At 37.8% G+C, this 14,446-nt stretch overlaps 2 protein-coding genes across 2 annotated transcripts in view; both read right to left on the minus strand.

Moving 5' to 3' along the window:
* The window catches only part of LOC126419539 (dynein axonemal intermediate chain 7-like), a 770,648-nt gene extending 764,820 nt beyond the window's left edge, over positions 1–5,828 (minus strand). Inside the window, exon 1 of the mRNA XM_050086729.1 lies at positions 5,750–5,828. The gene's annotated coding sequence lies outside the window, so the exon portion shown is untranslated. The remainder of the gene's footprint in view (positions 1–5,749) is intronic.
* LOC126419540 (uncharacterized) lies at positions 765–11,989 on the minus strand. Its single transcript, XM_050086730.1, has 2 exons — positions 11,650–11,989; positions 765–853 (listed from the first exon to the last, which is right to left on the minus strand). The coding sequence occupies exons 1-2, from the start codon at positions 11,987–11,989 to the stop codon at positions 765–767; spliced, it is 429 nt and encodes a 142-aa protein (XP_049942687.1).
* Positions 11,990–14,446: the final 2,457 nt, after the last annotated feature.

Below are 14,446 nucleotides of genomic sequence, written 5' to 3' on the forward strand. Positions count from 1 at the left end.
TGTATGTGTTCATGTTCTCGATTAAGTATAAACAGTAATGTAGTTCATGAATAACAGTGTCAGTACTTACTAGAAGCAAATATTTTTACAGGAAATGAGTCCAAGTAGCTCTGGACATTGAACTCCATGCACTTGTCTGAGAAGTATGCTAAGGCAGAATAATTTTGGGGGGGATACTAGACAACAAAGAGCAGGAGTGTGCATGCTTTACTACAATTAGGTGGACCTTTGCTACATAACCAAATTTTCAGTGTCATGTAAAAGGTAAACTAACGGTGTCTGAGCTGAGTTAGCTAGCGAGAAATTACCATGTATTAGTGGTTAATGTTTGTAGTACTTCAGCAAAATGGACTTACAGTGAAGCAAGCAAAGTAATACGACATTGTAAATAAGGGAATAAATGACTGATTAAATTAGGTATGAATGCACCATAATTAGGAACATTATGAGAATTCACATTGTGTTGAGACTGATCCATGGTTTTAATTCATTGAAAATTGGATATAAAACCAGTGACATTTAACAGAAGTGTTATAAATGTGAAAGAATGGTGAAAAATTAATAAAGGAAAACTCGATCCGAATCTATGATGCCAGTGTAAAAACATGTTAGCATACCAATCTACTTACAATTTCAGGGCCAAGAAGAAATTAAGAGTAAGGGGTCAGAAGGCTCACACTGGTTATTGTGCTTCATGTCCACCACATCCCATTCCTGATCCTGACGCGAGCCCGTAACCACCTGGTCCACCATGAGAGACAACCCTATCCTGATCCATTGACTACACATCCTCGTAGCAGTTGTGGGAGAGAGTCATCATTCGAGGCCAGCCGCCCTGCAGCGCCCAGCTTCCCTGCAAGATCAACCGATGTCACCCAGCCTCTGCAGTAAGTAACTGTTAAAAAAACTGAACAAGAAGACTGTAATTTAAATTTAGAAATTTTAGTCAAAAGTAGAAAAATGCATAATGGGATTTTGAAACCAGGTTGGCTGACCTGACTCTCAGTTTTCCATGGTTTCCTGTGGAGGGTTTGCCCAAATAGAGAGGCCCAAAATCTTAAAAGGCCATGGCCCAAATAGAGAGGCCCAAAATCTTAAAAGGCCATGGCCCTACCAACCGCCTACTGTCAACAGTGTTTAATAAACATAGTCGAACCTGGATAAAGATAACTGCATACAGCTAGTACAGAGTGGGTTCGTGAAAAATTGTAAACAAAATTTCAGACAGGATAACGAGAGGATTTGTATGAAGTGTGTGCAATTAAACAGTCATTGATAGCCACCATATTGTATAATTTGTGTTTCTTGAGAATCAGAAGCAATATGTAATATTAATGTGGAGTTTAGTAATGGCCATAATACAGTCTGTTACATTTCAAAGGTAATTGCGCATATTTGATTTTTATCAAAGGATTCTGTGATGAACTGTTATTTACTACAAGCTTGTATACGACTTTAAACATTTGGTGGTCGATGTTTGCTGTAGAACCTGCTTCAATAACTCGGTCAAAAGCACCTCTGTTAAAAAGAACTCATTTCACTTGCAGACAATCATTGAATGACCAAATGCAAATGGCAGTGTTCCCATTTGAGAAGATTCTATAGGAGTTTTCTTTCTCTTACATTTCAAGAATTTTACAGGCAACCGCCGGGGTTGGCAGCTGCTTCTACACCATGAGAGTAACTTGCCTATGTGTATGAAATTACGTATGCTGTGGGAGTAGTCGATGCCGATCGAGATATTGTCCTTCACAGACATATAAAAAGAGACACAACACATGGTAGTTCAATAACAAGTTTAATATTACCAGCTTAAAACATTAATTTCTTCTTTTGAGCAGTAATATTATACCTCGCAACATTCCCGTCAATTCCTATGTCACTCCCACTCCATGTGGAAGACCTAAGAGCAAGAATTGTTGAATTAACCCACCCAGCGCTTTATTCTCCAGATCTGTCACAGGCTTATCCTATCCATTAGAGGCAAGGAAAACTGTATAAGCAGTTATGTTAGGTACCACCACTGCAATCACTGCACAGCTTTTTTATGCCAGTATGACTACCAATGACCTGTCCACCAGAATGAACAGCCACCACCAAAGTGTGGCAACGAACAAAGTCAACCATATGGTGGCACAGCATGCAGCTGAGCACAACATGTTGGATTTCAATGGCTGCTTCACAACCCAGGCCATCCAGATACTTCCCTCAATCAGCAGCTTTTCTGAACTACGCAGATGGGTGTTATCCTTGCAACACATCCCTCACTCCTGTAACCCTGCTGGCCTCAATCACCACACTCACTCACTCACTCACACCCGCCATCCAACAATTTCCCCTCCCTGTGTTCCATCACTACCTCCCAATTAATGCTTCACTTCACCTTCATGGTGCACTGCTCCCCAGTATCTTCACTACCCACGCATCACAATTCTGTCCTGTGTACATGCCTCTCCTTCTTCCCACATTACCAGCCAGCAAACCGCTTGTCTCTTTACAAACTACTAGCTACCCATCCCTAACCCTTCTTACCTCTTGCCTTCCTCTCCCTCTACCCACCCTACCCAACAAAACCCTCACCCTACCTTAGTCCAACTGTGAACTCCATTGTGCACCTGGCTGGCACTATGTAGGGGCAATGGTGTGTATGTGCATATTCTTTGTGAGTGTATTTGTACTCTAGCTCAAGAAATGGTTTATTCTGAAGGATTTATTTCTTTTTGTGTCCCTGTCAATGACTCGACGTTTCTGTTTTTCTGTGAGTAGTTCCTTTACTCTGTAAATATTTTCACTCTGCCATAACTTTCCAACTACATATTTTCAAAGGTTACATTAAAGTACCCCAATACACAGTACAGGGTACACTATTGCACAAATATGTAATAGTAAACTGGGACTACTTTGTGTCTACAGTGGCAACTTTGTACGAACTTCGGAAAACACTCAGTACAGTTTAGCTCTTATGCTAATAAACACTTTGAAACAGTTTCGATTCTGCCCAACTGTCGACAGCATCTATTAACTTAAATGTTGGGGTTACTCTGCCCTCAACTATCTTGGATATTGTCTGACAGCCAACACTCTGCTAGCATATTTGGTTGGTTGATATGGGACGAGGGAACCAAACAGTGAGGTTATCAGTCCCATCGGATTAGGGAAAGATGGGGAAGGAAGTCAGCTGTGCACATAAATAAATTCCATTTATTTATGTGTAGATGCCTTTGTCTAAGTCATACCCACAAAATCATAATCAACTCATTATTTATTTCTAAAAATTATTTATTTCTAAAAAACAAAGATGCTGTAACTTACCAAACGAGAAAGTGCTGGTATGTTGATAGACACAATAAAAAGCACACAAACAAACACACAAATATTCAAGCTTTCGCAACCCAAGATTGCTTCATCAGGGAAGAGGGAAGGAGAGGGAAAGACGAAAGGATGTGGGTTTTAAGGGAGAGGGTAAGGAGTCATTCCAATCCCAGGAGTGGAAAGACTTACTTACCTTAGAGGGAAAAAGGACAAGTATACACACACACACACACACATATCTATATTATTTATTTCTGTATAATCAAAGGAGATCTGTGGATGTTATTTTTGGAGAAAACTGGGGAAACTTTGCTCCACTAACAAGGTGTAGCAAAGTAGCAACACATTATTTTCTCTACTTTGTTTTGTCTTACTTCAGCTCTGGTTGAATATTATTCAACTGATAATGAACATTGCTAAGAGATTAATTTTGTTTTAATGTGGTACAAGTATAAAGGAAAGCCAGGAGTTCACAGATATGCAGATTACAGCACTGAAAATCAGGAAGGAAGCCTGGAATGTGGATAAAGTTGATAAGCAATTTTCTTTAAATTTAACATTTTTAGTCTATTACCTTTACATTCACTGATATCTGTGACTTCCTCAACTTTGCTGAGAACACCACGTGCCTGATCCATTACTTCGCCCTCAGGATTTGATTGCCATAATCTTCACCTTTGTCTGGCCAGTCATGAATATCCATCATGGTTGTAGCTGCTACAAATACATCCTGGAACTCTGGACCTTATATTCCTTGAAGATAAAACTCTGCTTCTTTTACTGCATGAAAGTTTATTCCACGTGGGTCACAGTTTTAACTTTAGTTGCTTGCCCAGATAAAATTGTCATTATTGACATCACAAGCTTTCAGTTTTGATCTTACCTGTCGCCTATATTGTCCTCAACACAGAAGAACACCAATAATTCATCAAGCTGTTTGCGTCTGTAAAGATGCTTACAAACCAGGTCACTCCTTGATCCATAGGCTGGATTAGCAAAACAGTGTTTGTTGGGAGAAATATACACTTAACCATCCCATCATCACTACACAATCAGAGACATGAATAGGGATGTTGTCTAAAATAAATAACACTTTTACTTCTTCAGGTTTCAGTATGAAATTCAGTGACAAACCATCAACTACTGAGAACTGAGAATTACTGTGTGGTAACTCATCCCTTTATTTTTTTTTAGCTGGTTAGACAACTGTAACATGCTGTTAACATTTTCATTGGCCTAGTTTTTTCTGATTTCCCCATTCTGAATGATTTTAAAAAGTATTAACTATCAGAATTAGCACACAAAATACCAGTGATGGATAGGTGTTGAACTGTTTCCTAATGACTTGTGTACTGTAGAGGATGGAGTTCCAAAACAAGCCAGTTTCATCTGAACTGTAGACCTACACCAAAGACAAATTTCCTTCTTCTGAAGTAGACTGTAATTCTTTACCAAACGGTTCAATATTTGCAACATCTGTACTTAAACTATAACCACACACTATTCTGTGGAAAAATCACCTATTGTGACAATTATGGATTCTGAACAGCCACAGTGTATTAGACTTGAAACCTGTTTGGGCTAATTTTTCTGCAAACCTTTTCAGTGCAACCCACAGTATGATTCCTATCATAGGAACTCCAACAGAATGTTGCTGTATGTGCCAGGTTTACACAGCATCATCAAATAATGGTGACCAGTTTTGGTCCAGATTTCTGTCTGTGTTGGTTTTTTTTGTTACATTATACAATACATTGGTGAAGCACTAGCCTGTAGGCCTAATTTTTTCAGCTCATAACTAACAAAAGTTTGTGTAGTGTAAAGTGTGTTAAGTGATTTAATTCTATTTTTAAGCATGTTATTTGCACTGCAAAGCATGATAAGTGTGGACATCATCATAGAACAGTCAAAGAGGGAGTTGTGAAGGTCTCTCTCATCACTGTGACACGGAAACGGAGGATGAAGATAACCTTGAGCTGGAACCGCAAGTAAGTGCAGCGGATCATGAAAGCAAGCATGACTTTTGTTGTTGGAAAGGATAAAGTTACAAAATGGATGAAAAGTTGTCCAAGACGCGCCCTAAGAACTAGAAGTGTAGACAGGGGCGGCGGAAACGGGGGGGGGGGGGCATGGGGGCTATAGCCCCCCCTTCATGGAATACCGTTTTACACTGGATAAAATGACTTCAGAAATCAGCGAATATATTACTTCAACAGCTTCAATCATTTTTTTAATATAATTATGTAGCAATATGGGTTGCAGTGTATTTCAAACACATATTAACAAAAGAATAGGAATGGCAAAAAGCTTACTATCTAAACCAATAAATATCATTTAACTTAAAATGGGTGTCTTGTTATTTATTATTATACACAGGATGTATATTAATGTACCACTCACAATTATCAAGAAAGCTAAATATGCCGGGTATGCCTACCAACACTTAAATTGCTAACCCCAGAAAAAAACTTCGAAATCGCCGGACATCTGGGTCTAATCGTATTATTTTCCCGGGCATATACATTCTGCAGACGCGTTGCAGTGCTGGCAACGCCAGCGGGCGCGCGCCACCGACTGACAAATAGATATAAACTACAAACGAGAGTTACAGGAATTTGTGAAAGCGCATTGTAGGGACGTTCATGTTGAAACGTAGTACGCGTTTGTAGTAAGGAATATGAACGTAAGTTAAGTCCGATTTAATATAGCTCAATGAGTAGAAGCAAATAACATTTAAATTATTCAGTTGTCTGCGAGCGGGGCGACGTCGCGGTGTATACGATCGCCGATTGTTGGCGGCTTCTCATTATCTCAATAAAGAAGTAAGGGGAATACAGGGTGTTCCAAAACGATCTTTACAACTTTGACCATAGCTATTTCAGAAACGTGTTACAAGGTGATGGTTCATATATATATATATATATATATATATATATATATATATATATATATATATATATAAAAACAAAGATGAGGTGACTTACCGAACAAAAGTGCTGGCAGGTCGATAGACACACAAACAAACACAAACACACACACAAAATTCAAGCTTTCGCAACAAACTGTTGCCTCATCAGGAAAGAGGGAAGGAGAGGGGAAGACGAAAGGAAGTGGGTTTTAAGGGAGAGGGTAAGGAGTCATTCCAATCCCGGGAGCGGAAAGACTTACCTTAGGGGGAATATATATATATATATATATATATATATATATATATATATATAGGGCAGCATCTGATATTAAATTTTAAAAACCAACCAAAAATTGATATGATAGCCGAAAAGTCCAAAAGAGAATGTAAATAAAATAACTCAAACTCGGACACTGAGTGTAAAATTCATATTAGAAGTTTCTTTACAAAATTATTCTTACAATTTCGTTATGATGTTGGTTAGTACTACGGTAAATCATCCGATTCCAGCTCAAAGTTCGGTAGTATTTAGGATGACAATCAAGTCTACGGAGGATGGTTAGTTTTGTGACAAATTGTGCATAAGATTACTCAAGGTCGCTTGAGTTTGCAGAGGACACAAGCTGGTGAACCAACAAGTTTACACCTCTGCACGCGGTATTTACCTTAGCTGTGATGAACTATCGTATGCACGGCCACTCTCTTCCTCTGAAATTCCTATAAAAACTTATTTAACCTTTGCTGAATTTTCCAGCAGAAACTCTCCCTATGTTTCTTGTTATGTGAGAAAACAAGTACTCATCCCTAGTTTGGGAATATGGCTATATACACCCGCATGGCTGTAGTAGTGTGCGTATTATAATGCCCTCTCAGTTCTCTCAAGAACAATTATCTAACTGGCTGGTTCGCTTATCCGCTGTTGGAGCTAAACGATGCTACAGCTAATTTCTAGCTGGATGTCAGCCGCTGTGAATGTAGTGTTCACACAAATTTCTCCTCTGCATCGTACAGAGCATTATGCACACCATTCTGCACTTCACACCTGTTAAGAGAAGAGTCTTTCTCGTAGCTGAACTGTTTCCCCACCTGGGTTCTTTCATTCTCCGTGTCATAGCTTTTTTCGACCAATAGGTTCTGAGTCACCTGGTCGGTCGGTAACACCCGCCTTGGGATGCGCCCTAAGTGTTTTCCATGGTACCCCCTGTGGTGCGGCCTTCACCTCTCCTCGCGATTGCCTCCAAACCAAAAAGTTTCCTCTTGCTGCTTGTCTCACCTACTGCTCATAGACATGCATTATATGATTGGTGTGTTAATACGGTCGATTGAGTGTCATCCCTTTTGTGTTACATACTTTCAGGCAAATTTGCTCATTACTGCCGAATTAAGTTAGGTGTCATATTCACCTTCCTATTATGATACATAAAGCTCTTATGTAAGGTGCGAAATTTACCTTCATTTATTCGGTCACTCCACAAATTATTCAAAGCTTTCTTTCTCAACAATATCTACCAACTTTCAGTAATAGTCTATAAACATGTGAGAGAATTTCAGAAGTTTCTAAAAGCTTTTCAGACTACTAGAAGGAAGCTTATTGACCTGCAGTAAGTAATGTGATGCTGAATCTTTCCTGGTTTTTCTGTTATTAATCTGACTGCGACCAACTGATGGTACAGGGTGAAACCAATCAACGATTTTGACTGACATAGATCGCTAATGATGTGTTAAAGTTTGAAGTCTTTCTGTAGCAACATTTGCAAACAAAACTTCCAGGCAAATGCCACTAAATTAAGATAAACTTAGATTTTATGTATCTTTGGGCTCATAAATACCGTTACGGGCCAGTTTTACAAACAAATAAGAGTTCCAGTGTGTGAACTGTATCTTGATAGTCCTCAATTAGTAGAAGGCGGGTGCTGGCAGTCACTTGTTCCGGGCTGCCGGTAACATTAGGTAGTTAACACACTGTCTGAAGTAGCCGTTGTTGTCTACTTTCTTACTCTTTACTGCTTCATTGTTCTGAGTTTTTTTACCTTGTCACTACTGTACAGAATTTATTTATTTATTTATTTATTTTATCCATCTTTCAGCACTAACATGCAATCGATGTCGTCAGAAGAGTTACAGCTATTTGTACATTATGTTTTACATACCAAAATATTACATAGTAAAAATATAACAATGTTGTAAACTATTAGCTTACAACAGCCTCTACACCTAGATCCATACATAACAGTAAGCCATAATTTATCAGCATTAACATGCAATCAATGTTGTTAGAAGTATTATAGCTATTTGTACATTATGTTTCATATAACAAAAATATTACATGGAAAAAAAAAGACAGTGTTGTACCCTATTAGCTTATAGCTAGCTGTCTCTACATCCATAACTATACATAACAGTAAGCCTTAGTTTATCAATAAATTAGATCATCTTTACAACTATTCTGAAAATCTTCTACACTGTAGAAAGTATTTTTCTTCATCCACACATTGGTTTTAGTTTTGAAAATATCCATTGAAACCAACTGAGCCTGTACGGGTAATGTGTTGAATAATTTTATGCCTATTTATTCATAACTAGATTGGGTTTTCTTAAGCGTGGTTGTGGGTATATCAATCATATTTGTTTGTCGAGTATTGTGTTGATGAACTGATTTCCTTATAGTGTAGTGGTTTAAGTTTTCTTGTATGTTTAATAGGCAGCAATATCTGTAAAGAGATGGGACTGTGAGAATTTTTAAGTCTCTAAAATAAGGTCTACATGAGGTCTTGTTGTCAGTGATTCCGTAAAAACGTCTAATTGCTGTCTTCTGCCAAGTGAAAATTTTTTTGGCTCCTGGAGAGTTACCCCATTAAAGAATGCCATATTGTAGATGGCAATGAGAGAAGGCATAGTATGACTGAAGCAATAAATCTTGTGTAACACATGTGTATAGTTTGGCTAGTAGGTAGATAACTCATGATAGCTTTCGACATAGATAATCTGTATGTGTGTCCCAAGTTAATTTTGAGTCAATGTGTATTCCTAGTAGTATAACAGATGATAACTCCATGTTACTGTTTGATAAACTGAAGAATATCTTGACAGTCTTTTCATGGTTCATAGATAAGTCATTAGCTTTAAACCAGATATTAGATATTTTGAGACACTCTTCACTTTCATCCTTCAATACGTTTATATCCTTTCCAGAATTAGCTAATGTGTCATCAGCATAGAGGATAGATTTACAGGGTAAGTTATTCGGAAAGTCATTTACAAACAATATAAATAGTAGAGGGCCAAGCACTGAGCCCTGAGGAACACCTCGTTTTATACTTAAAGTCTGTGACTGTTGGTCATTATGCTTTACTATTTGTTTTCTATTGCTGAGGTATGATTCAATTAATGAAAGTTCCAAGTGTTTGATTCCATAGCAACACAGTTTATATAATAATAATTTGTGGTTAACCGAGTCGAAAGCCTTACTCAAGTCAATTAGAATGGCTTCAGCAGACAATTCTGACTCACATGCCCTTAGTACAAAAGAGATAAGGTCTTCAACTGCTTTGACTGTTGATAAGTTTGACCTGAATCCATACTGAGAATCATTTAATATATTATTGTCTGATAGGTGTATGCATATTTGCTGCAGTATGCAATGTTCTATTATTTTTGAGAGAATAGGCACAAGTGAAATTGGTCTATAATTATTGATACAGGACTTGTCACCCTTTTTGTATAATGGTATGACAACTGTTTTTTGAGACATTCTGGAAAGTGTCCACTCAAGAGCATCCAGTTTATCAGTATGCAAAGAGGATATGTTATGAGATCTACAACTTTTTAAATTACATAGTTTGACAGGCCATACACATCTTCAGATCTAGAATATCCTAATTTAGAGGTTGCTTTAATTATATCAGTTACTTGTACTTATCTCCATTTACAAGCTGACACTATGTTTGTAATGTTTTGTTGAAAATTTCTGCCAGATATGGGGTGAGAAATAGGTGTATGTGTTGAATTGGAATTCTGGTTGCTGTGGGTTGGAAGGCTAAGATTGGCAGAGTTGACAAAAAAGTGATTGAAATCATCAGCAGTGATGTTAGCAGCATTTGTGTTGTCTTTGTAGTTTATATCCATACCTAGCTCTGCTTTTATTACTTTCCATGGAGCCTTACATTTATTGTGCGATTTTTTAATGAAATCACCATTTGCCTTACACTTGGCTATTTTAATTTCAGATCTATATTTTCTTTTCAGGTTTTTGTAAGTTTCTTTATCTACTGCTCCCTTTTTGACCTTATCGTGACAAGTAATTACCAATAGTCTCAGTTTTTGTAATTGGGGTGAAAACCACTTCTGTAAAGTTGAGTGGCTAGGTTTCCCAACTTTTTGTTTTTTTGTTTTTTAACCAGTGGACAGCATGTGTGGAAGATTCAGAAATGATTTAGAGGAATATGCTGAAGGCTTCATCAACATTTCTGGAGGAATGTATAACAGTATTCCAATCTATAGACTTAAGTTCTTCTCTATACTTGCTAATATTTGTATCTGTAGATAGTCTGACACACTGAGTTTGTTCCTCGTCTTCTTTTGGTTTTTTGGTAATTAGTTTCACCCATATACTTCTATGGTCTGACAGGTAATCGACATTAAATAAGCCTAGCTCAAAATTACATTTGTATACATTTGTTATTAGATTGTCAAGACAGGAGGAGTCCCTTGTAGGACTTTCATTAGCACAAAAGAGATTATAGGATCTTAACATGTTTACTAAATTAACATTTCTAGCTGTCATTTTCCTAATGTCTATGTTTAGATCCCCAAAGATTAAAATTTTGGATTTAGTATATTTTTGTATACTGATCACAAGTTTTTCTAAACGTTCTATAAATTGTTCTACATTACTTTCAGGAGTGTGATATAAAGACACAGTTATGAGCTGTATACTAGGTATAATAAAAGCAGATGCTTCAAAAACACCTTTAATGCATAGGTCACTAACTTCAAGAACAGAAAACTTTAAGTCTAGATCATTGCTAATACATATGGATGAACCCCCATAGGATTCAGTGGGTCTGCTGAAGTATGTAGCTAATCTGAAACCTGATGGTACATACAGTTTTATATCCTCTTCCTTCAACCAATGTTCGTTTATACATAAAATCATTCTTTTGTTACTTTTTAATAGTATACCAAGCTCATCAGCTTTATTTTTCAGAGACCTGACATTTAAGTGCAGAAATAAGATAGAGTTACTGTCACAGGAGGGGAGGAGTACAGTATTATGGGGCAATGGAGAACATTTAATTGTTTTTTCAGCCCTGGAATCTGTGTTAGGTGGCGGTTGGACTTCCTTGGGATAAACCATAAAAAATCTTCATTTCTCTTTGGTAATTTTTTGGGTCTGTTTGAAACACGGTTGGAAGTTTGTTTCACTTTACTGTCCACAAGTTTTATAGGAACATGTTTTCCCAAATCATTTGGTATCACTTCATCATGAGACAAAGATGATACTTTACTTACTGTGACTGGTCTATTCTTTTCTGCTACTCTTGAAGGTGATGGAGGAGGAGATGGTACTGTTTCTGCTGTTGGTGAAGTTGGTTTAGTTGCTGCTGGTGGAGGAGTTGTTTCTGCTATTACTGGTAAAGGAGTTGGTTCTGCTACTGCTGGTGTGGGAGATGGTGCTGCTGCTATAGGAACTGGTTCTACTGCTGGAGGAGTTGCTTCTGCTGTTGCTGATGGTGTTTCTTCTGCTATTGCTGCAGTTAGTACCTTCATTAAGCATGTCAATACACAGGATCATTTCAATACTGTTTACCAATGGCGCCCATACGAATGTTTGTAGGGGGAGGGGGCAAGACCGAGGAGTATGGGGTAATGCTAATGTTTTGGAAGACAAATGGTGACTTTTTAGTGGTCATAATGAATTAAAATTATTTATATGTATAAATAACGCTATATACTTTTGTGTTGAGCCACTTGTACATAATACTGACGTTTAAAGCATATTTAATTCACAGGAAGAAAGTCCAGAAAGGACTGAAATATATTATGATATAGGAAGAGCTGTTAAAGGGGCCTTACGTGATGATGAGGAGCTTAAGTTTTTAAAGACTACTTGGAAGCCTCCTGCAAACTTTTCTTTTCCTAATCAATTACAAGGGAAGCAAAACCTAAGATTTAAGCATGAATGGATGAGCCAGTACAACTGGATTTCATACAGTAAAATGTTACGTGGTGGATTTTGTACTGCATGTGTTCTGTTTTCTCCTCCAAGTGCCGGAATCGGCTCCCAGGTACTTATTACAGCTTTCCATTATTCTAAATAATTGAAACCTTTAACTGGCTGGCCGGCCGGAGTGGCCAAGCGGTTCTAGGCGCTACAGTCTGGAACCGCGCGACCCCTACAGTCGCAGGTTCGAATCCTGCCTCGGGCATGGATGTGTGTGATGTCCTTAGGTTAGTTAGGTTTAAGTAGTTCTAAGTTCTAGGGAACTGATGACCCCAGAAGTTAAGTCCCATAGTGTTCAGAGCCATTTGAACCATTCTTTAACTGACTTGGTAAAAAACATAAATAACATTTCGAGTGCTTACAAGGTTTTGTGTTTGCATTATTTTTTCTTTACTTAATTCTTTACCAAAGACATTAATTTATTTTTATAGGCGTTGAAAACACTGGTAAAAGAACCATTTGTCAAATACAAAAAGGCTACAGAAGAAATTCGCCATCATGAAAACACAAAAATCACAAATTTTCCTTGGAGAAGGCTACAGAGTTCACTAAGTCTATGGAATCGAGCAAAAAAAGTATTTGCCGTTGTCCTCGATACCAAAAAATCTTCAGTTATTGAAGAAAACCAGAAACGCTTGAGGTCTATTATAAGGACTATAGTCCTATGCGCTAGAAATAACCTACCTTTACGAGGACATCGTGATCATGGTTTAATACCTCAGCTAAAAGAAGAAAAAACTGGTGATCTTCTAGAGGGAAAGCATGGAGTGTTTCAGAGTCTTTTGGCTTTTCGTGTGGATGTTGGAGATGAATATTTAAAACATTTCAGTAGATGTGGCCGAAATAGTTCTATGATAAGTAACAGTCCAAAACGAAGTCATACATTGCATTGGTGACGCTATTCGCTCCTCAGTATCGAAGGATGTAAAAAAGGCTAATTTTTGTAGCATTATATGTGATGAAACAAATTATGTCACCACTAAGGAACAGATGATATTTGTATTAGGTACATTGACATAGAGACCTTTGTTACCAAAGAAGACTTTCTGCGTTTTATTGAGCTTAAATCAACTACTGGCACTTCGATTGCAGAAGCCATCGATGAAGAACTCAAGACACTAGGGCTGAGCTATCAATATCTTTGTGGACACGGCTATGATGGCAGTTCAAACATAGCTGAGAGACTTAAAGGTGTTCAGTGTCTTATTTTAAGTAAACAACCGTTGGCTATTTATACCTATTAGTTCAGCCACTTTTTGAACTTGTGCATTTCTAAGCCTTGTGATACTCCAATAGTTAGAAATATGATGGGAATTGTAGGAAGGATCACTTTCAGCATTCTTGTCTGCCTCTGCAAACAGAAAAAGTGCCCTAGAGGAAGTAATATCACGACCACCGTTCACAGAGTCAAAGAAAACAAATTTGAAAGCAATGTGTTCAACAAGATGGAAGGAACGACACGTTACCCCTATTACTTTCAAGGAGCTGTTTGTCCCAGTCGTGACCTTGCTTGACGAACTTTCAAGTAGTCGTGAAACCAACGCAGAAACGGCTAGTAAGGCTTGTATGTTTAGTTCTGCTGTCCAAAGAGGATATTTCGTAGTAGCTTTAGCAACTGCGACATTTTGCTTCTCTTTGAGTAAGCGAACAGCTCCAAAGTCCTAAAATTGATTTAACAACTGCCTTAAATCATGTCAACGACGTGCTTGAGGTATTCGACAGTATAAGGACGGATTCGGAAATAGAATTCGTAAGTGTTTTTGAAGACGCTGTTAAACTGGCAGAAGATATTGGAAGTGTAAAAGCAATGCCAAGAACTATTTCAACACAAACCAAAAGAGACAACGTTCCTACTACAAACGCCGAGGAATACTTCAGGCGAACAGTATTTTTACTTGTTGTGGATCGTTTTATTGCCAAGCTAGAAGCAAGTTTTTCCCCAAGATTTTCGCACCATATTAACCACTTGAAGGTCTTATTAACGCACACTGTTTAAAATACAG

Source organism: Schistocerca serialis, chromosome 9 (assembly GCF_023864345.2).
Source record: "Schistocerca serialis cubense isolate TAMUIC-IGC-003099 chromosome 9, iqSchSeri2.2, whole genome shotgun sequence".
In the NCBI taxonomy this organism is placed as follows: domain Eukaryota; kingdom Metazoa; phylum Arthropoda; class Insecta; order Orthoptera; family Acrididae; genus Schistocerca; species Schistocerca serialis.